General features: G+C 42.9%; 1 protein-coding gene across 1 annotated transcript in view; it reads right to left on the reverse strand.

The window, feature by feature from the left end:
* Dnah11 (dynein axonemal heavy chain 11) overlaps positions 1 to 24,440 on the reverse strand; it is a 331,250-nt gene that overhangs the window by 118,589 nt on the left and 188,221 nt on the right. Inside the window, exons 48-54 of the mRNA XM_026781665.1 lie at positions 24,147 to 24,249; positions 19,014 to 19,253; positions 16,408 to 16,569; positions 15,961 to 16,154; positions 12,352 to 12,514; positions 10,247 to 10,370; positions 9,473 to 9,615 (exon numbers count right to left, since the gene is read on the reverse strand). Coding sequence (XP_026637466.1) covers positions 9,473 to 9,615; positions 10,247 to 10,370; positions 12,352 to 12,514; positions 15,961 to 16,154; positions 16,408 to 16,569; positions 19,014 to 19,253; positions 24,147 to 24,249 — 1,129 coding nt within the window. The remainder of the gene's footprint in view (positions 1 to 9,472; positions 9,616 to 10,246; positions 10,371 to 12,351; positions 12,515 to 15,960; positions 16,155 to 16,407; positions 16,570 to 19,013; positions 19,254 to 24,146; positions 24,250 to 24,440) is intronic.

Genomic DNA, 24,440 nt, shown 5'->3' on the forward strand with positions numbered 1-24,440 from the left:
GGCTAGTTCAGCTGAAAAAACAAAATTCCAAGTTCAGCCACCCAGACGCTGTTTGGCTAATACCTTATGCATATGTCTAGCTAACTCTTACATCTTACATCTTAAATAAAGATTAATTTCTATCAATCTGTGAATCTCCATGAGGGTGTAACCCACCAGTAGGGTTCTGACTGGCGGCTGGTGTCTTCCACCTTTGGCAGCTACATGGCGTGTCTTTGACTCCACCTATTTTCTCTCTATTCTCTGTTCAAATTCCCTCCTGGCTTTACTAAGTCATTGGCTGAAACAGCTTCTTTAATAATCAATGGTAATAAAACATATTCATAGCACACAGAGGGGAATTCCACATTATCTCTGTCTCAAAAAATAAGGCAGAGTGTCAGATCTATCTGACACACTCAACATCAATCTCTGGGCTTTCACATGTACATGCACCACGACCTGCACATCTCATACACATGTACACATTTGCATACACCACACACACACACACACACACACACACACACACACACACAAAGAGAGGGGGGGGAGGAGGAGGAGGAAGAGGAGGAGGAGGAGGAGGAGAAAATCAGATGATGTATCTTTGTTCCTAACAGCTCTTAAAGCTCAAACTGCAGAATGTCTGGTCCCACTGGACAGGTTTCTCTCTCACCCACTGGTCCCCAAGGCCGCTTATAAAATAATCATTCAGAGACTTAATATTCATTATAATTGCTTGGTCGATGGCTCAGACTATTACTGGTTAGCTCTTACATTTAAATCAAGCCATATTTAATTATCTGTGGATCACCACATGGCTCTAGTACATCTTGCTGATCTAATGGATCACTGGCTTCTCTTCTGGCCATGCCCTTCTTCGCTTGTGTCTCTGTTTGGATTTCCCACCTAGCTATATTCTGCCCTGCCATAGGCTCCAGCAGCTTTATTCACCAACCAATAAAGGAAACACATAATATCAGTGTATAGAAGAGCATCCCACATCACAGAGTTTACTGGGATTAATGAACATGCAAGGAGGTAGCTGGTTAAACAAGTGCCCATCCATTCCTTCTGCTCCCCATCCACTGACTTTCTTAGGTATCCGCAGTGGTTGTTAGGGATTTGGTAGGAGTGAAAGACACTACAAAATATTGAGATAAGAGCTCAATGTGCAAAGGTGTAAAATGACTATGAAAGGAACGCTTGCTTTACCAAAAGCCAGCTAAAGATACTTTGACTAAACACAGAAACACATGGATTTTCCTAGCTGATTAATATCTGAAAGATGAAACTTTGTCTCTACATTCATTAATAAATTTTAGGCACTTTTAGTAATTCTATCAGGATTAAGGGAATTTTTGGAGTGATTTTCTTTAGGGTTCATATGAAATAAAAATGGATTAAAGATATAAAAAAATTGGAAAACAACAAAATACTGAAAATAAATTCATATGCATATCACTGGTAAATAAATATTGAGCTGTAATAAATAAAACTGGGTGGGGAAATGAGAGAAAATATTCAGTATTTAAGTATACTCATGGCTCCTAAATTAGTTCATATATTCTCACCAGAATTTTTATATCATGGTGTTTCTGCCAGTGTGGGCTGCTGTGATTTGGACCTGAAAGCCTTAGCCATGCATGTGTTGAAGGTTGGTCCCATGCAGAAGCGCCCAGAGCAGAGGCTGATGGGAAATGACGGTGCTGCGAGAACTCTAACCTGACCATTCATAACTGAGAGTCTAGGAGTCGACGCAGTGGGAGGAAGCAGGTCACTGGGCACTTGCCCCAGAAGTGTTGGCCACCACGAGGTGACTAGCTGTGCCCATCATAAGCTTCCCACCACGAAGTTCTGCCTCAGCATGCCCTTTGCTGTCCAAGCTGCTCCCTCAGGTGTCTTGTCCCAGTGATGGACAGTTGACCGATCTGGTCACAGGTGAGGGAGCCAGTGGGACCTAAGGAGGCTCCTGGACATTATGCCCCCACATATTTAGGTATTTAATAAGGAGACGGTTAACACTTCAAAACCAGTGGGCTAGTAGAAAGACTATGTAATAAGAGGCTTGGGGAATTTTTTATGCTAAAAATATGATAAAATCACCTTATGCTATATAAAAAATCTAGGGATAATCATTAAAAATGCTACAATTTAAAGAAAATTAGGGGCAATATTTTTAAATAATGTACTGTAGAAACGCTTTCTCTAAAAGTCTAACACAAAAGCTATAAAGAAAAGTATCTGAGTTAAAATATGTATAAATGCAAAACAGAGGACATTATAAAGAAAGTTAGCAGGATTATGATAAAATTTGAGAAAAGTAAGCAATATGCAGAACAAAAAAAGCATATTACAGTTATAACTCACCACATAAAAACTGCTTTCAAATCAGTAAATATTGTAACAAACCAAAAGGAAATTTGACAAGTATTCAGTTCCCAATAAACATGAGTGGTTACTGAGGACAAAGCATATTTGCATTAAATAGTCCATTCTGTACATCAAATACCTGAAACTTTTAATTTTCTTTTTTGGATGGGCCTTTTCACCTTAGAAAATTATATAAAGAAAAAAACATTAAAGGAGAGAGATATGGGTGTAGAAGGTCCTTCTGTTTATGTGTTGCTTTCATTGATTAATGAATAAAGAAATTGCCTTGGCCTTTTGATAGGGTAGAACTTAGGTAGGTGGGGAAAACAGAACTGAATGCTGGGAGGAAGAAAGCAGAGTCGAAGAGAAGCCATGGATCCTCTGCCTGAGATGGATGCCGGTTAGAATCTCTGGTAGGACACTGCCACATGGCAATACACATATTAATGGAGATGGGTTAAACTAATATATATGAATTAGCCAAAAAGAAGTTAGAGCTAATGTCTAAGCAGTAATTTAATTAATACAGTTTCTGTGTAGTTATTTCAGATGTAAGCTAGCCAGGCAACCAGGACAAATAAGCGGCCCTCTCTCCTTGCAACAGGATATGTTACTTAAAGCCCTCCTGGATGTATAGTCAATATACCTAGATAGAGATAGAATACTTGTATACTGTAAACTTGGTGTAGTCTGTAGATGATATAATTAAAGGTAGTTTGTATTTTCTTCATGTGGTTCTCTATTCTTACATTCTTACATGACTGGGTTTCTTATATTAAGAGAAATGGATTTATCTACATATACCTAGGCAGACAGACAGATCATGAAACAGACAGACACCTGGATGCAGTAGAGATTGGTAAATAGCTGAGTGGACAGGAAGGGAAACAATAAAGAAACTTTCTGGGGTTAACCCACATCCAGGAGAGACGAACTCGCTGTTCTAGTACAAGATGAGGAACAGGAGGAGGAGAGAGAGCATTTGGCATTGATGCACTGGCTCCTTGGCAGCAATCCAAGGACACACATTTGACCACAGATAGCAGCCTGCCTAAGGGACTCAAATGAAAGCCTTGTATTTCCAACAAAGCAACACTTGTGGTTAGCACGAGTGAAGGGTGGTACCAGCATCACTTGTGTTAGCACGAGTGAAGGATGGTACCAGCATCACTTGTGTTAGCACGAGTGAAGGGTGGTACCAGCAAAACTTGTGGTTAGAACGAGTGAAAAGTGGTACCAGCATCACTTGTGGTTAGCTGCTCATCTTGTCTCCTCAGCAGCTCAGGCAAAGGAGATACTAACCTACCAGAAATCCAGTCTGTAGCCTGACCTGATGAACTGCATGGCATGTGAAAACAGCAGAGTAATGTAGAAGGCTTTTTTAAGATTTCAAAGCTGAGGGTCACATGAGCAGAGAGCGCAGAGAATGAAGCTGTCTTTCACTGGGAAGCTGGCAGGTGGTCTACTTTTGCATACTGGTTCTTCCTTGGTGAAGAGGTCAGGAGACTGAATAAGGCACAAGCAGATCTGTCTCGCAAGCTTAGCTCGTGTGTGGAATGGAAGACGTGCATAAGGGAAGACTGATGGTCGTGACAATATGAAAATGTGGAACAGCTAGTATCAACCTTAACTCTGGGAATATTAACAAACCCAAGGAAAAACTATGTAATATTTGAATAGATACTGAAAAGGAATTCCGTAGAGGCCTCCCTCACAAAGTGTATGTGTGAAGTCAAAAGCCAACAGGATAGGCTACTGGGAAGCATCAGAGACTCCCCCTGTTCAAGGCAGGTGCAGAAACCATGGCCGTTGGTGGCTCCACTGTTCACACTGTTCTCCTCCAGCCCTTACAAAACCAAGGGGAGTAAGCTGCACAGTACCTGCAGGCTAGATGACATCAACCAGCTCCCAGAAACTGTTTGAGGAGGGTCTGGGCAGGTGGTGAAGGCCTACAATCCCAGCACCTGGAGGGCTGGAGACAATGAGTTATAAGTTTGAGACTAGCACCGGCCACACAACCAGGTCTTAAATAACGAAATTAAAGCTGGATGTGGTGCAACACATATAATTCCAGCCAGGGTGAAATGGGAGGCAGAGATTGACAAATCCCTCGAAGTCCTGCTCAGCCAGCCTAGCTGCTCGGTGAGAGACCTTGTGTGAGATCAAAGGTGGAAGGCGCTGGAGGACCAGCACTGGGAGGAATGGCATCGGGATTGCTCTCTGATTTTTAATCCTCATGTATATATCTAGTGTAAACCTGTGTGTATGCATGTGCGCCCAGATATGCATGCATCTGTATGAATGCACACACATGAAAACATGCAACAAAATCTGTAAGACAGGAGCTAAGTCATAAAACTAAAAGGTAGCAGTTTTCCTATTCTAAGATAAGATATAGTTTATGAGAACATTTTATCATAAAAATTAAATACACTCCTATGGAAAATAACTATTTAGCATGATTTAGTCAGAATTAAGATTATGTATGCAATATGATTCTAGTGCTTGCTCACACATATGAACACACATGAAAAGGAGGGAAAGCTTGATCAAAGGCAGTGATTAGACATTAGAATACACAAAAAAAGTGTTGCTGATTTGCATAGGGCAATGTTGGAACCAATGCAAGCAGCTTAGCAAGGAAAGAGAAGGGAGAATCTGAAGGGGACCCAGGAACCATGGTTATTCCAGATGTAACATAGGAGATGCCTGAAACCGTTAAAAAAGAAGCATACAGTGTTATGATAAAGACATCTTTGGGGCCAGAATAACCTGATGTCTCTCAGTTACTCTTCAGCACGCAGAGTAAGAAACACATTCCAGAGGTAGCGCACCTTAAAAACCAAAGAGTTCCTAACTCGTGATGCTTAACTTATGATTTCCTCAACTCTCTGATGGCCGAAAACAACACACATCTGTGGAAATCATACTGAGAATCCTGAATTGTGCCCTTTCCTAGGCTGGTGGCGTGCAGGCTGCTGCCCTCTGATGAGGGTCACTGGCACACTTGATCTTGATCTTGAGGGCCTGGTGCACCATGAAGTTGAGCTATGACTTCCTGTTGATGGTTAGAATGCATTTTCAACTTATAACACTTTGACCTATGGTGGGCTTATTGGGACATCACCCTGTGGTAAACCGAGGCACAGCTCTGTTCCCGAATTCATTTCTAATGTCATAAAGAGACACGTGACGATACAATACTTCCTCCTTTGAGCCCATTACAACTCTACCTCACTTATGCAACCACACTTATGTAGGCCCACAGCTCAGAGCATTTTGGAGGGATGAATTCTAGCTTCCTGGATCAGGCAACTATGGCTTTTTCTTCTTCCTTCTCCCTGATTGGAATGTGAATGTACTCTATGGTTCTGTGGGGAGGAGGGAGGAGGTATCTAGATGCGAGCTGGCAGAAGGAAAAGGCTAATGAGACCATGGGTCTCCAGGGGTTAGGAGCCAGGCTGTGCTGACAAGCAAGAGGCTCTGAGGAGTCTCAGCCAGGTTTTCTCCTTTGTAGCCACAGTTGAGTTGCAATTGTCCCAAGAGTGGTGGTTCTCACCTTCCTCCTGCTGTGACCCTTGACACAGCTCCTCATGCTCTGGTGCCTCCAACCATAAAATCATGTTCATTGCTACTTCATAACTGTAATTTTGCTCTGTTGTGAATCATACTGTGGATATCTGAGACTGATGGGGGAGAGTCTTCTGTTTTGTGTTGATTTCATTGGTTAAATAAAGAGACTGCCTTGGTCCTTTAATAGGACAGAAAATTAGGTAGGTGGAATAAACTGAACAGAATGCTGGGAGGAAGAAGCTGAGTCAGGACAGTTGCCATGATTCTCACTCCCGACACAGCCACAGGTTAAGATCTTCCCTGGTAAGCCACCTTGTGGGCTACACAGATTATTATAAATGGGTTAGATCAATATGTAAGAGCTAGCCAATAATAGGTTATAACTAATGGGCCAGGCAGTGTTTAAAAGAATACAGTTTCTGTGTAATTATTTCGGGACATAAGCTAGCTGGGTGGCAGGAAGCAGCCCCACCGCTCCTATTACAACATGAGACCCACAGGTGGAGAACCACTACTGTAGGAACGACCCTGGAAAGATAGGCAGGGTAGCGTATGCTTGTGGTCCTCACACTGGGGAGACAGAGGCAGGAGGACTGCTGGCCCCAGCTCAGCCCGGACTTCATTATTAGTTCCAGGCAGCAATCTTGAAGGAAAAGAGACTTTTCTAGGTCTAAAAGAAACTGCCAAGGCTGTCCTTAGCCCGCCGCTCCAGGGGGAGGGGGAGAGATTGTTAGAAGAGGGGACTCCAAGTCTCTGGGGTGTGTCATGAGGGAGATGTGGAGACTCTAGCCCTTCACATCTCCTTGCCTACCTGCTGCCGTGAGATGCAACTTCTCCCAGCATTAGATACAAACACACAACTTGTCTTCCTATGAATGTTCCCGGGCATTCTGTCACATCAGTGGAAAGCTGCCAAACAGAACTCCTAAAAGATTCTCAAGTGAGACTGGGGAGATGGCTCAGCAGGTGAGGGCTCACAGCACATGCACAGAAACCTGAGTTCGGTCCCAGCATCTACATGAAAGCCAGGGGTGGGAGCATGTGCTTGTAATACCAGGGTACACTGTCCTGGTCACCAGCCAGCTTAGCTGAATTTGTGATGCTTGGGTCCTGTCTGAAATGACAATAACAATAACACAAACAAACAAACAAAGTGTGAAAAAGAGAGAGAAAAACATTGAAAGAATTTCTAGCTTTCATTTGTGGATGTGCTCACGTGTGTGTGTGTGTGTGAGTGTGTGTACACTTCACACCCAACAAAAACGTAAAGGAAGAAAAATCCAAAACCTTTAAAGAAGCATTGCTATATATACATTTAAAAGAAAAAGGAAAGAATAGGAAAATATGAGGTCCAGTGCATATGTAAAACTCTTAACATACAGCAATGCACACAGCTCAATATAGTTCAATGCAGAAACAGGCCCTTAGGACGTTCCAGGCGGCTCTACTGAGGCCACCACAAGCACACCCACTTCCGAGGTCAGGGCATGCTGATGCCACCTGTCACAAAGAACAGAATGAAAGAATCTGCAGCCGTATTTTGAAACTACCACAAGCTGTAAATATTGCACCTAGCAATCCCCTCGCCAGGAAGTCGTCCTGGTGAGCATGCAAACTTGAGCATAAATGCCATAAACGACACTTCTCCTAGAGTTATGTGTGATGCAACTTCTCAGATTTTTGTCAAGGATTTATTTTAATTTCATGTGTATCTATATGTGGATAGGTGCACATGAACGCGGGTGCCCCAAGAAGGCCAGAGGTAGCAGGTACCCTGGAGCTGGAGTTACAGGCACTTCTGAGCTACCCACTATGGATGTCAAGAACTGGTCCTCTGCAAGAGCAGCGAGCCATTGCTTCAGCTCCTGCTTCTCAGATTTTAACATGTCCCCGAAGCACCCGAAGAACATGTTAACCAGATTCCTGGGTCTCAATCACTGTTTCTGATTCAAGAAAATGTGCATTTTTATGAAGTTCATGGTTTTCAGTTTTTAGGTAATATTGATTTTATAAAGGCTCCCAGGAACTATGAGAACGGCAGATCTGCAACATGGTCCTAAACTCTATTATCGTCCCGTCTCTCCAGTCCAGGAAATTAGATTCAAACATGTCACAGTGCAACAAGTTTGCTATTTTTACCACCTGACAAACATATTCTTAACAGCTTTCGTTTTCTCTTTTGTGGTGTAGTTGTGGGAAGGGCCCTCGAACATGCTAGACCAGCATCCTTCCAGGGGTCTACAGCCTTCTGGGTCATACCTTTGTTATGGAGTTATGGACAAACCTCTAAGGCAGCTGAGTCTTGGATCTGCACCGTATAAACTCAGTACAGAATTACTCAATAATATCAACATGAAAGTTCAAATCACAGTCCTCTGAAGAAACTCACTCTTCTGCCTAACCTTTAACGGAAGGTGCATTTCTGGCTGATGTCACTGCCACTGCTCATCCTTAGTGCCCATGTTCTATAGCTAACACAGAATCTCCACTGAGTTGGCAAACATAGGGATAGTAGGAGAAACACAAAACAATTGCTTTTTAAGGACACTAACTTTGTCTGTACTAGGAAGATCAAAATTGCTACAGCAGTGTTGGAGTCTGGGCCCCAACTCTGGAGGCTTTGTTGTTTCATAACACGCAACCATGACCATAGCGGTTCTTTGCTTGCACTAACTCTCATGATGCCCCAAAGCAAAGTGGAGCTTAAGAATATCTGGACAATACCCCGAATCACTCTGCAAAGGCCACTCCGTGGAGATCCTGCTTCCCGCTGCTTGACAGAAGTGCCGCATCTCACCCACGAGCACTTCTCCGGCTCCATGGGCCATTTCGCCAGACCAGAGCTCTCAGTTTTCTCTAATAGGTTCTTCACAGTCCACCTTACAGGAACATTGTTTCCTCCCTCAGGAAGCTGGAGCAAGGGCTCAGCAGTTTAGAGTGTTTGCTGCTCTTACAGAAGATGTGGGGTCAGTTTCTAGCACAAACATGGCAGCTCACAACCATCTATAACTCCAGTGTCAGGGAAGATGATGCCCTCTTGTGACTTCTATGGGCACCAGGCACACATGTGGTACATATATAAGCACACACACACACACACACACACACACACACACACACACGCAAAATACCCACACACATGAAGTAAAATAAATAAATCTAAATTAAAAACAACATACTTTCCTTTCCTTTCCCTAAATGTTCCTGCCTTGAGTTTGGACCAGGGCCTGACAAGTGGAACACCGTTCCTCCCAAAGGCCAGTTCTTGGTAACCTTCCTTCCTTACCTCCTCCAATGTCAGCTCCCCTAGGCGAGAGGAGCATGGCTTTAGTAGCACAGTGTACACACTGCTCAGCCCAAGGCTTCCCAGCAGCTTAGCACTACAGCTCACTTCAGGGACACACTGCAGACATGGCCTGGAAAAACACACCCGTCCCTTCAAAATAAGTCACTGAAATCCAAACCCATAATATGAATCCCGGCTGAGACGCTAGGAGTGCCAGCAGCAGCTTTAAGATCATATGTAGGTGACGCTGATGTTCCTTACCTTGAGCTGGAGGCGGACTCTGTCCAAGAAGAACGCCCAGCAGCTCTCCCTGGAGTCCACCATGCCAAGACCGCGAACCTCATTACGAATCCCGGAAACTACATTGTCCATATCTTCATCATTGAACAGATCCGGGATGTCACCTACTCCCAAAGAATGGGCAGAATTATACGATGATGATGCAATTTATAGTTTACAGTGGATTTTCCAGTGTTTGGAACGCTAAGATGAAGCTGCACTTAAAGACAAAGTTTGAAATTAGAAATGTCATCTTCCTTTGTCTTTGTTCTGGTACGATACAGAATTCACTGAGAGCAAGCAGTTAGCTGCACAACTGCATGTTCTTTCACCTCACCGCCTGGGTCACCCCGACCAGACCCACACCTCTGAGACCTGTACTCCACAAGATGTTCGAATCCTCCAGACCCATGCTCCACAGTTCCTAACCTGCACAGCCCCTGAGCTACACCCCACTGGTCATGCACACCCTCTAGACTCCCCGCATCCACTAGAGCAGCACATCCTCTAGACCCACACAACAGGTCCCACATAGGAACAACATTTACTTCAGTCTGGGGCCTGCTGGAGGCACCTCTCATCCATAAACCAACTAAGGAAGCAATATAGTTCAAATTAGTTAGGGTTATAGCTTTCCCCCTAAAGACTGCACTAGCAAACATCTCAAAGATAAATTATCTCTACTTAAAGTTCATTGAAACTACAGATAATTTGTCACTGGGAAAGATCTTTCACAAAACGTATCCATTCACTCACCTGATGCCAGCAAGTCATTAATCAGCAGGAGGAAGCTCTCATCCAGAACGTGGGCATCTGTCAGCAGGAACACGGTGGGCACGTTCTTGGCTCCAGCTCGGACGTACAAACTGGCCAGATCTACCTGTAAGGAAAGGAAACCATGGTCACACTTTGTTAAAATGCAGATGGGATTTGGGAGTGTGTGTCTGGGTGTTGGGAGGAACTTGGTAAGGGGATGTGGGGCAGTAGCTATGGCTCTCCTCCCAGTGACCTGTCACTTGGGCATTTACTGGTGAGCATCTTGTGACTTAGTGGGGGTCTGTGGGTGAAAAGGCTGTTGCTGAGCCCCAACATCTTCTGATAAAGTGCTGGGAACTCAGTGACGCCTCTGTCAGGTAGCACGTGACAGCTCTGCTCGCTTCAACAATCACCTCTTTATTGAAAGTAGGTTTCCTTCATTATTTGGTGGGCAATATTAAAAGCATGTTTTAAGAAAAGTTTAAAATAGCCCTTGCCACAAATTCTAGGCATATTTTGTAAGTACTACTATGGATTTAAACGCAAAAATTTAAATACACAGGATAGTTTACTAACCCCGCTGTCCATTGCAGTTTGTTCTCACGCTCTATCCAGGGGAAGGAAACCTACTTGCATTATTAAAGAAGCATCTTTCCCTCTTGCCCTTTGTCACATAACAACATGAGCAGCACTGAACACTGAGTTCACTTAAGGCAGAAATTAAACCTTGCTCATATGTTTAAGACAATACTTTTTCATCCAGGCTTATATTATTGAGCCTCTACAAATTATAGAAATGTGTTAATGTACTTGGCCATGAAGACAAAGGCATCAAAGGGACCTCTGGAGAGAGCCCCTCTTCCCACACAGTTGGGAGGTCCTGTCCACATCTCAGAGCTGACATGGATTCACTACCAGCTTACGCTCTGTCTGCCAGAAAAATGGGCCAGAAATACAATCAGCCCTCCACAGTCACAGGTTCAACCAAGGACAAACAAGCAAACAAACAATACAAAAGCCCAAGGGCATACTGTGTGTGTGCTCATTGTCTACAAACGTTGTTTCCTTGTGTCTACCTCTACCAGCAGCACAACAACCACCGCGGTGGCATTTACACGGGGTTAGGCACTCTAAGTAACCTGATGATGACTTAAAGCAGAGGACCGTGCTCCGGCTATAGAAGGAATGTGACTGTCCATACCTGAAATTTCACTGGGTCCTGGCCCAAATTTTCTGTGATAACAATGGATGAGAGAGAAGATAAATTGGGAGATTGATGGGGGGTTAAGGGGAGGGAGAGAACATAAGGAAATGGAATGATTGAGTTGAGGAGGTGCACAGAGGGGGAGTAAGGAAACAGATATCTTGATAGAAGGAGCTAAGATAGGGCTAAGGAGAAATCTGGTGCTAGGGGAACTCCCAGGAATCCACAAGCATGACCCCAGCTAAGACGTCTAGCAATAGTGGAGAGGGTGCCTGGACCGGCCTTCCCCTGTAATCAGATTGGTGACTATCCTAACTGTCATCATAGAAACTTCATCCAGTAACTGATGGCAGCAGATGCAGAGATCCACAGCTAAGCACTGGGCTGAGCTCCCAGAGTCCAGTCATAGAATGGGAGGAGGGATTACATGAGCAAAGGGGTCAAGACCATGATGGGGAAACCCACAGAGACACCTCACCTGAGCTAGTGGGAGCTCGCTGACTCTGGACTGTTAGCTGGGGAACCTGAATAGGACCAAACTTGACCCTCTAATGTGAGTGACAGTTCTGTGGCTTGGGTAGTCTGTGGAATCACTGGCAATGGGACCAGGATTTATCCCCAGTGCATGAACTGGCTTTTTGAAGCCCATTCTCTATGAAGGGATACTTTGCTCAGCCTCAATACAAGGGGGAGGAGCTTGGTTCTGCCTCAACTTGATATGTCTTGCCCTTTCTGAGGAGTGGATGAGGGGGTTGGGTGGGAAGAAGATGGGGAAGGGGAGCAGGAGGAAGGAAGGGAGGGGAAATTGAGGTTGGTATGTAAAATGAAAAAAAAAACCCTTTTAAATAAAAAATTAAAAACAAAATGAATAGGTGCCCGCTCTGCTCATCCGTTTCCTCACCCGAAGCTCTTGGGTCCCATAGCCTTCGGTCAGAGTGATCTGAAAGACCTCCATGCCGCACATATAAGCAGCGAGCCGAGACAGGCTCTGCTTGCCACTGCCCCCAACTCCAACCAGGAGGGCATGGCCTTGAGGGGTCCGAAGGATGCGGCTGATGCGGCACCTGTGGGAAGAACCAGCCCTATTGAGTCATGACACCAAATGTCCTGGATAGTAGCATGTGTAGAGATGAAACGCCAGCTATAGTGGAATGATTGTGTCTCTGTCCGCATGGTCCCCATCAGAGATCATCAGGCCTGGAATATCTGCCTAGGAAGTTACCCAGGTGTCACATTTGGTCCCCATCAGAGCACCAGGCCTGGAATATCTGCCTAGGAAGTTACCCAGGTGTCACATTTGGTCCCCATCAGAGCATCAGGCCTGGAATAGCTGCCTAGGAATTACCCAGGTGTCACGTTTGGACTCATACTGCTTGAAAGGATATTCAAGGCCTACATGTAAGCTTCAATTTTTATTGTTTTGATTAGCAAGAAAAATCTCAGTCTCTGTCAGTTCCCCAATACAAAGACCTTCAGGGAGATTTGCGTGAAAGCTTTGCTCTAAAACCACTTTACAAAAAAACAAAATAGAACAAACCATCAAGAAAGGATCGGCCTAGATCAACAGACATCTCCATGTGCTTTGTTCACGGAGACTGAAGATCCGTTCCCCTAAAACATATCTATTTACTTTTATTTTATGTGAATGTCTTGCCTGCATCTGTGTACATACACCAAGCATGTCCCTGGTGTCTAAGGAGGTCACAAGATGCTCGGATCCGCCTGGAACTAGAATTACAAACGGTTGTGAGTCATTCTGTCAGTGTTAGGGACTGAACCTGGTCCTTGACCACTGAGCGGTTTCTCGGGCCCCATCACTTGCTTCTTGCTTTGACTCTTGCTGCCCTTTCACCTCAGGCAGCCACATGGAGGCCACATCAGCCATGGGTATCAGAAAGTTAAGTTTCTTCCAAGACCAGTCAACCCCTCACCCTACTTTAGTCTAGACATTCTGAATGCTTATACTAACGATATCATCGCTCCATTTTCCAGGTAGGAATATATTGGTTTTAACACTGGTTTACTTGAAAAAAAAATGACTTACATGTGTTATACAAATTAAAAAAAACAAACCACAAAATACAAAGTACGTAGATGCCCAACTACAAAAGCTGGACGTTATTATCCTTGCTTTTCTGAAACAAATAAATCCCAGCCCTGGATGACTCATATCACTCTTGGTTTTGGAAAACTGAAGTTGGAGTCTCACAGGACCAACATGTATTACCACTTCAAGATAATACCTGAGAAGACAGGTTGCTGTTACAAGCCTTGTGACTCCATTAGATTTTATGACATGGGACGACACTAACAAGATCACCTTGGGAAAGATACAGCAGGAGAGAAACCCCAAGTCCAAAGTTAGGCTTTGGTTGCATCTTAAGGCATGTTTCCATGCTTTTGCCCAACAGGATTCACTAAGTGACAATGTCCCTTTCTTCAAAGCTCAAGGTCTCTTCAGTTATCCCTACCACTGAGTCAATCACCTTTACTTTTAGAATCCCTAATCAAAGAAACGCTTTATGATTTGAGCCAGGAGAATCCCACACTAAAGATAAGATAGTCTTCCCTTACGGGAAAGGGTTTCCCTCCATGTTGGAGGGGGAATCAGTTTTACCTGGTCACATGTGCCGACAGCATTTTATGACATCGCTGTACTCAGCATGCTTGCAGCAGTGATTGAGGCTAAACATTCTAGAATAACTCTTAAATTTCCTATAGTTTCTCCATTCAGATTCACTTCTTTCATGAGGAACTTTTCTTGTTCTTATTGATTTACTTTTTATGATATACTTTAAAAATTTTTAACTCTTATCCATTGTCATTTAATAGAAAGGCCTGGGAGGATGAGGGTGATTTGGGCAAGGAGAGTTGTATTGTCTGTAAAGATGACTTCCCACTTGGTGGCAAGAGAAACAATTCAGATGAACAGTTTGAGATCCTGGTACATCCAGGATCCAGGAGCGTGTCCTCATGGTCTCTTATCTTCATTATAAGAAAACAAGCCCTGCTGGAAGGGCCTGGAAATGAACAGATTTTCTTTTAAGCAATGGAATTTAAAAATCCATTACCTCAGGAAATTTTAGTGGATATATATCATATCTACCAAAGGATAAATAGTATGTTCCTTCTGAATAAATACTATCCTACTTGTGACTGCTATAAACAAGTATCAGATCACACAAATTATAGGAACAAGGCCTTGAAAAGATGAATAGACCTTATGGAGTCTAGTTGGCGGCTCCCAGGAATGTCCCTATATCCTTTTGTTGTAGTTTGTTTTAAATGATCATTATTTGGGTTGATTGTTTTAAATTGGAAGGTAATAATTATGACATCAGATCTCATGGAAGTCAAATGGTTCCCGTTGTTACTGTGTGTACAGCGTAGATTACTGTGGAGTGCTGTTTACTACAAGATGTGTGTGGAATCCCACCACAGTGTCATCTATCAATGACTAATAAAAGGTTTTCAAAGAGGGAAAAATATGTTCTGGGTACATGAGGTTTATTTATGAGTCTCCGGCCTCGTATTTTGCTTGCCCTGTTTTTAATCTAAGTTACATATGCTACAGCCACTTTGATCTTTTACTCTGTTACTTGAACATTCATGTTACTTTCTATTATCAGTTAAGCTAGTCATATAGATCTCATCTTAAAAAAAAATGCCACCTCTTCCCTTAGACACCCAGTTCCTCTTTAGAAATCCAGAGGTTGAGCATCCTCTACCCCCAAATCTTAACTGCTCTAAGGCCTAAAACATTTTATGATCTAGGAGACACAGTGTACAGTCAATTCCCAGCTATATTAAAAACGGACCCGACTTCCTGGAAGTGATGTACAGAAAGTTTAATACAGAGGAAAAGTAAAGCGATGGTGAGATCAGGCTGGGGTCTTATCCCCAAGATGTCTCATTCCAGGAAAGAAAACATCAGAAACCTTATGCATTTTGGATGAGGCGTTGGTTTCTCAACCTTCATCTTCTTCCTCCATCTTCCTTGGCATCTACTTCTTGGCAGAACGCATTACTCCCTGGGACATTTTTCTTGCTCATTCATTCATGTTCTGATAAATGTTTAGTGGAGAAGGCAGTGGGTGGAGCTGCCAACACTGGGCTGTCAGCCCTGATGGTCAAGCTTTACCCCAACTTCCTTTAGTTTCCTGCTAAGAAGATGTGGCCACCTTTTGTTCTCACTAGCTGCTCTAAGACACTAAAGGAATCGGCTATGCTGCTGCCTGGAATGCAGTGGGCACTCAACACAGCCCACTTACCCACGAAGGTCGGCATAAGTCCTACCCACAAATCCCACAAGTCACTTCTGTTCCTCTTTCTTCCCACCCTTCTCAGACAGGGCTGCAGTGAAATGCAACATTTGTATGGATCGGTAGCTGTTTAGAAACCAGTTTCCTCTGTATATGCAGCTAGGACTGTGACATAATGGACAGTGACATGCATTTTACTGACGTTAGAACAACTGTGACTGCATAGCCACTGTGATCCATGCACTTACACATGTTGCATGGCATCTTCAAACAGCACCAGGTGCATCGCCGAGTGGAGCTCGTTGTAGGTGTCTACCGTTTCTCTAAGAATTGCCTTCAGGTCTTCCCAGTCCTTCACTGGCATGTAACAAGGGTCCTCCGTGCCAGTAGCAAAGTGGCAATAAATAAGGGGCTGTTGCAGCAGCATGCGCTCGTCAGTACCCTGCAGGAGAACACGGACAAACTGTGGGACGGGAGGCACCCGAGGAGTTGCCTGGGTCAAGAGACCAGCTCGTGCCAGCAGCTCTGTGCACAAGCAGACCAGACAATGTGCCTTAACCAGACACAGCACATTGCGAATCTCAGCTATTGTAAGAAAGGGAAGTGAGCCCGCTCACCAGCAACCCAGAGGCACTAAGTCTGGCCTCACACCAGCCAGAGGCCTTGAACAGTGCCTGCTCACCTCCAGCACTTACTTTAAAGTACTTATGGGCAGCTTCCAGCATTTTCCTGTGAAACAAGTCACAATCGTCTGTGTCTATCAGTTTGTCTCCATAAACACGGGATGACTCATGAAGCCACAGGCGCAGTAAATCTTCTGGGCATTTTAAACATTCAGGAGAAGCAAACAAAATCCCCTGTATGAGAGGAATTAGAAACCCACCTTTAATTCAGAAGACAGTGTCATTCTCACAGTTAGGATTTATTTAACTCTACACTGGTCACGTGTGCAAATAAAGCTCATTTCACCTTCTGACAAGTGATATTATAGAAATTCAAGTATAATACCCATTTAAAAAAGTGTGTATGAATGTTTTAACTGCATGTATGTCTGTGCTTCCCATGAGTGTCTGGTGCCCTTGAACTTCAGAAGATGATATAAGATTCCCTGGGTCTGGAGTTACAGATGGTTGTGAACCATGATGTGGGTGCTGGAGACTGAACCTGTGTCCTCTCGAAGAATTCAGCTCTCAAATCCTGAGTCATCCCTTTCTCCCTCACCATACACACTTCTTAAAAAAAAATTTATTTATTATTATTTTATATGCACGAGTGTTTTGTCTGCATGGATGCGTACAACATACGAGCAATACCCCAGAGGCCAGAGGACAAAGCTAGATCCTTTAAAAGTGAAGGTAGAGACAGTCATGAGCCACCACGCTAGTGCTGGCTCTGAACCTCAGACCTCTGCAAGACCCACAAGTGCTCTTATCTGCCCAGTCATCTCTCCAGCTCCCTCATCACACACAGTTTAAGAAATGTAACTAAAATGGTTTCAAGAGTCAGCAGGAGCTAAAGCTCACACCTCTGCCTATGTATCTCAGTTGCCAGTAGATTTTACAAAACGAAAGCTCAAACAGAATGAAAGTAACAGGATAAGACTTTCCTTGTTTTTTGAATCATTTTTTAATTGATACCCGCCAATCAAAACCCTTTCACTTGACAAATAAAAAAACAAATCAAATATAGAAAAGATCAAATGTAGGTTGTCCTCTCTTGGAAGGCAGACTTAGGATGCGCATGGACTCACTGTGTCTCCTGCACCCACCGACAATGCCCGTCAGCATCTGGGGAGCAGGTGACCCTAGCTTTGTGGACAGCCAGCTTGCTCTCCACACACAGAGCATGGAGGACACTGTGGAGAACTGAACTGCAGGAGGCTGACACTGTTTGCAGGTATGGGACGTGCTGGGCAGCCTGAACCTGGGAGCTCAGCAGGCAGGACCACATTCCAGTTCAGCTTTTCTGCGAAGAGACTTTACAAAGCAGAGCCTCTCTGGAAACACGGATGTGAAAGCGAACAGTCTATGTTATTCCTAAGCTGCTGTCTGATGGTGAGGTCAGGTTCTGGGGTCCTGAGAGAGCTGTGAGTGGAAGTCCTGGGAGGTTTCCTCATTTGCCCTCTGCACAAAGGAACTGCGAGTCTTAGACAACACAGGTACTTCACTGCCCATAGAGGACCACATCACATCCGATTTAGAAACTCAAGATCTCCAGTCCCTCTGTAGGATTCCCTTTATATAATCAGTAGTGAACACTGCCCTTTTACCACATGTTACAGTTTGACTCTCAAATGCCTCCTTACCCTACTTCAGATCACCCTGGTCTCTGTGTCTGTCCTGAACATACTATGCAATCAAGGTAATTTTCAGTATCAAGCCAAATGATTTATAATTTAAAATTTCATACTTTGATATGTGTTTAAAATGATACGTTGATGTTCTATGCAAAAACATGACCAACTCCTCTTATTCGGCATAATAAAGCCTTTAGTTACAGAGCTCAAATTCTACTTTTACTGCTATTGCTTACTCACTATCTATCACAAGCTGCATGTCTCCCTAAATTTATGTACTGAAACTAAATTGTGGGACCAACGAGACAGATCGGTGGTGACTGAGTTCAACCCCCAGATCTCATGTAAAGGTTGAAGGAGAGAATCAACTCCATAAGTTGTCATCTGAGCTCCACAAGCATGTGTAGAATGTTCTCTTTTCCCACAGCTCACACACTCACACATAAGTTGTCATCTGAGCTCCACAAGCATGTGTAGAATGTACCCTTTTCCCACACCTCACACACTCACACCTATACACACAATGAAAAAAAATACTCAATTGCCAATGTGATTATATGAAGAGGTGGGGCCCCTAGAAGCTATTAAATCATAATAGAGAGGTGACCTCATATAAGCAGTGTTGGGTATTTTCCCTTTTATCCTGTCTGCTGTGGACAGACACAGTGTTCAAGGCACTGTCCTCACCAGACACAGAGCTTGCTGGTACTGTGACTGTAGACTACTTAGCACCACTGAACTAGGAACAATGCATTCTCATTGTCTATGAATCACCAAGTCTCAGGAACCTTGCTGTATCAGTACAGATGTTGTGCAACCTGAAGGGAACCACCCCATTGATAAGAAGGGCATAAAGTTTGCCATGTTCCTTCACAGACAGGTTTATGAATAAAAGAAGAAAAACACACACAAAATAACAAAGTGTAGCTGAAAACTGAAATGGTTCTATAATGAATGCCACAAGTTATCCTGATATTCAAGAAGCTAGCTTGCCAGTTGAGGTACCTGGAAGATGTTTGAAAGGTCTCTCAGATTAAAAATGTAGTGGAATTTAATAGCTGTGGGTACAAAGCTCTCTGCCATCATCCGATGGAATGCTATAGTTGCCTGGATCAGAGAGGGGCTGGCCCTGAGAACCGACGGGCTGAACGCTTGCTGCTGGAGATGGAAGTGGAAGATCTGACCATAGATGGTCGTCAGGGCATCCGCTGATGGAAAGTTGAATGCAAGCACCGTGAAATGCCTCTGAAAAGCAATCAGCACATAACAGAGATATCAACCAAACCAGAAAATGCAGTTCCCCCTTTTTATCAATTTTAATAAAGCCTGTCTTTTTATAACAGAACAGATCATCACGTCTGCCTTATGTGAGTACTTTCCCATTTCTCAGACTTACCCATCTTTGGTACATGCATTTTAATTATATATGTCTATATCTTAGGTACCTGAAGGAAAATAGGATTAAATCATCTTTGACTGCCAATCTCTGTAAGCAAAAAGTTAAGGGAGAAAGTACCTTTGTGTCTTTAAGCCAAGTTTTTATCAAGAGAGTTGATCTGCTATTAGACAATTCTTTATGAAGAATCATGCTTCTGTGGCTACAGTCTCCCAATTAAAGGACAGGAGGGTCACCTGGGCTGGGAATGCCCTTTTTAATTGGTCTAGAGTGTTTTTTAAAAACAAGTTTTAGCTATATTAAAATTTTAATTTTTTTTTATCAAATATGTCAAATCCAAGAATTTATTGGAAATGTCAAACTTTTCTAAACACCTTATAGTGAATTGAAGAAGTTACAAGCATTAACAAGTCAATGCCATAATTCTGGAGTGGAAATTAACAACAAATACATAATTTGTCAAATTACATTTTTAAAAATCCTTTCTGATCAAAAGACAAGAAAAGGTTTTTCTGATGGTCGAGAGACCAACAGCATTGCTGTTTTTAAGTAATTGTCTCAGTCTCTGAGCAACAGCAAGAACCCATAGGCTTCCATTTTATATTTAAAGAGGGGCTTTAATTACTCTTTGTCAAGAATCTTTTTTCCCTGAGGGGAAGATTGAGGTCTCAGTTTTTAGGATTTATATTTTAACAGTAGATTGAATATTATATTAACAAAATGAATTCTGTGTCCCAAAGAGTAAAACAGTCAAATGTTTAGTCTGTGTTTTTGGTCTGGCTTTAAGGTAAACAGGACTCACTAGGTTTGGAAGTTTTGTAGTAAGTTATTAAGAGGCTGGAAATCACCAGTTGTCATTATGATCTTTATCCTCTTTTTAGACTGTATAGTAAGTTGTATTGAGTCAGGAACATTGGCTTAGGGGCCCTTTTTTTTTTTTTACCCATAGCATTATGGTATGAGGAAATCAGGATTATGCATTCAGGAACCCTTTTTCTTCTCCTATGAAATCATCAGTGGCTGTGATGTCCTCAGGGCTCACACTCGTCTGCTATATGTGTAGTTATTTTTTGTGAAAAAAAGTGCAAACGTATCTTTTGTCGGGGTTTCTGTCCTGCCCGGTTCCCGCAATCGTTAAGTCCCAAAGAAATCACACAAAGGTCTACATTAACTATAAACTGATTGGCCCATTAGCTCAGGCTTCTTATTAACTCTCATAACTTATATTAACCTATTATTCTTGGCTGTGTTAGCCACATGGCTCAGTACCTTTTCCAGCGAGGCAGTCACATCTTACTTCTGTGCTGGGCTCATAATTGCATAAAAAGCTTCCTTCTTCCCAGAATTCTCTTGTTCTCATTGATCCATCTCTACTTCCTGTCTGGTTGTCCCGCCTATACTTTCTGCCTGGCTACTGACCAATCAGCAGTTATTTAAAATATAATTGACAGAATACAATTGTCCCACACCAAATATCTTTGATCCCAAATTAATTAAGATTGTTTATGGACATCTATATTTAAGAAGCTTAGTGTAAAAAGTATATTGCTTAAGGTATTCTGTGGTGTTTGAGGATATAATTGTTTTGCTTTTATATTTTGAAGTTGTGTCTTTAAGAAGCCATGGGCACACTCCACAATTCCTTTTTACCATTAACAACATATGTAGCTCTTTTATTGGAAGAGCCATTTGTAAAAGTTAACATAGCATTTTTAAGGGATTTTTTTTTTTTACAACTTTAGGAAAAATAAAAGAATATAGCTGTGTGAATTGCAACAATGGGTCAGCTAGGAAAAGATTATTAATTGGGCCTTTAAATTGAGCAAATGCAATTGTCCAAGAATTACTATTTTGAAACAACCAATTAGTTTGTTACTTAGTATAAGGAACAGTGATTATAGCTGTCTTTTTTGCCAAAATAATTTTTAGATTTTATTCATTTTTTGGGGGTGAAGTAAGCTATTTCTTTAAAATAAGGTTTAATATCTTACATGGTAAAATGGGAAGGTGTAGCCATAATAGTGGACCATTTTGCCATAATACTGTTGTAGGAGTAAGTGTAATAGGTAATATACATGTTTGCCAAGTCTAATTATTTACAATTACAATAAAATGTATTTGCCGGTTTTGTATAGCATACTCTACCTTGGTGAGTACCTGTGTGGTGGTTTCTGTAAGTTATCTCCTGGAATTTGGATCACTGCTTCTTTTAAGAAGTTTACGTAGTGGCTCAAGATCTTTTTACGGATATTTTAAATACGGTTTTTACCATTGTATGTCTTATTAAAGTTTTGTAGCTACTTTTTTGATCTAAGTTGCAAGTTTACCTAGCTGACGGGCTTAACTTGTACTTATTTACATTTTTACAGACACGTGTCTGGGCCTGAAGCTGCAGTTTCTTGAAGCACATTTTTGTGGCTTGGCTGTCAGATAAGGCTCGGCTCCTAGCTGCCTCTGGGACCTGTGGTGGCACAAACCATGCTCCCTCTGCTGCTTGGACTTGTCCCGCCAGGGACTTGGACTCAGGAGGTTCTGGTTTAGCAGTCCCACCATAGACCAGCATGAGAGGTGACTGACAAATTTCCTCAGGTTCTCTGTATCCAGCACTGCAGTGACTCTGAGACTGCTGTGTCCACAAACTCAGGAGGGTAGAGCTATGCTGATTTTTACTAACCTTGCTTTTTTATTCTAAATTTTGTAATCACAAAATTAGAATTCCTGAATCCTCTCCTCTTTTAAAAGTCATACAATTATTTATATAGGCTCCTTGATTCATGGGACAATTAGCCTCTAGCCATTTCTGGGAGCTGACTGTGGGAGGCACAGCCCTTTAAACTCTCCTGTCTTCTGCCTCTTCTTCTGGCTCCACAGCACAGCGCGGGTCAGACTCAGCTGGCTTCAGCATGTGTGTGTGGACTGCCATAATCTCAGCCGTAACTCACGCCCTCGCTAGGTCAAACGTCGCATTCCCTCCATCTTTCTCACCTGTACAGCAGCAACAAAGGCTGTATCTACGTGACTGAAGCACCGCTGCTTGCATGGGAGAAGGCGAGGCCTCTCTGAGTCCCACAGCAGCCGGAAGGCAGTGATGCAAACTCCCAGTGTGGGCAGGAATATAATATTTATAAACTTTAAATATATTTGTCTTTGTTTCACTTTAGCTCCAAGCAAGTGTATTTATAATTGAATATTATTTTTGTCTCATATTTATAAATGTTTACAGTTTTACTCCTGAATTTTTGCCCCACCTTTCTCTTTTCTTTTTTATTATTGACTATTTATTTTTGAGCGCTCATCATTCACCTCTCTACCTGTGGTGTGATTTTTTTTTTTTTTGCGGGTTCCTCACATACTCCCTTGTACTCTTGGTCACACTTTGTGTGTTTTGTGGATTACCGGTACGCCCCATATTGGGCACCATATGTTGGCGATCAGCCTTGACAAAAATACCTCTTGCCAGTGTAGGTGCATGGGGATTTAGAAAAATTAATAAAGAACACAGAGATACATGAAAAATAATAAAGCAGAAATCAAAGGACAGTACTGAGAGGGCATTGCAGGGAATACTGAAATCAGCCGCATCTAATTTCCATATGCTTTTGTGCCTCAGTACAAAACGGGGAGGAAGGCAAATTACTGTCTGATTCTGTATTCTACTTCTGGGTAGACAGTCAAAATAATCGAAAGTAGTTTTTGAGAAATATTTGTGTGCGTACGTTCAGAACAGCTTTATTCTCTCTAGAGGGGGAAAACATGAAAGTGACCCGGTGTTCACTGTGAGTGAACAGATACGCAAAATGCAGCATGGAAGACAGAACAGTGCATCCCCAGGCTTCAGAAGGAAATGCTGCAGTATGCTCCATGTGCTAAGTGAAGTACACCGGTCCTCAGACAGTGTAGGTCTCACTAAATGAAGTGCTTAGAGAAGGCAGGGTCAGAGAAACAGAAAGTCTGATGGTGACGGTCAGGGCTGGGAGCAGAGAGGAAAGGGTGTCATTGCTTAATGGACAGAGTTACAGTTTCACAGAAGAGTCTCACAGAGACAGGTGGTGGTGATGTGGCAGAAAAAAAGCATTTAGTCCACTCACTGTCCACTTAGAATGATTGGTTAAGTTGATACATTTTTTGAAACATGTATTTTAGTATAATAACAAAACTGGAAAAATGATTTTCCAAAGATGCCTGCAGGGGATGCAGAAGGTTCTTCAGGGAGAGAAACTCTTCTGTGTAATATTTTGATGGTGGACACATTATACATTTGTCAAACCTACAGAACAGGGAGGACAAAGAACCCCAGTGCAAACTCTAAGTGCTCCTTAATGCTTACATGCCAGCATCTTCTCGTCAAATGTAACCAATGCAGAGGTTAAACAGAGTTCAAATGAAGCAGGTGGTGGTGGATGTGGGCCTAGACAGAAATGCTGTCATATCATTGCAATAAATATAAAACTTAACTAAAAATACTGGATTGATTAGGAAAAACATATCTGTTTAATTAATTGTCCAGTGGGAGTCTTGCTTTATAAGTACCAGGAAACAAGATGCTGTATTTTGTTGAGGGAGGGTCTCACTAGGGAGTTCAGCCTACCTTGGAAGTCACTGTGTGGCCGAGGCTCGCCTTGAACTCACAACACAACTACCTCTGCCTTCCTAGTGCTGGTATTTCAAGAGTGTGCCAACATGCCCAGCCTGGCCTGAATATGACATCCGAGGACATCTAGGGAGAGCGGAATGAAACCCACCTGCAGCCTTGGGTTGACTGTGAAGCTGCCCACCATAGGATTCATGCAGGCCACGTACTGGCAGCTGCGGATTTCCTTAAGCATCATCTTCTGTCGATCATACCTAAGGGACAGAAAACAGAACCTCAAATCTAAAGATAAGATGACAAAACAGGGAGCCCCAAGCTTGTGAAGGGTTTCATCACAGACACCTTAGCTTTATGATCAGTCTGCAAGCTTGACATTCTTGGTCTTATCTAGGACATCAAAATCTTAGCTGAGAACTGTTGGAGGCCAAAGCCAAGATCAGAAGCT

This window comes from Microtus ochrogaster, chromosome 1 (genome assembly GCF_000317375.1).
Source record: "Microtus ochrogaster isolate Prairie Vole_2 chromosome 1, MicOch1.0, whole genome shotgun sequence".
Taxonomy (NCBI): Eukaryota; Metazoa; Chordata; class Mammalia; order Rodentia; family Cricetidae; genus Microtus; species Microtus ochrogaster.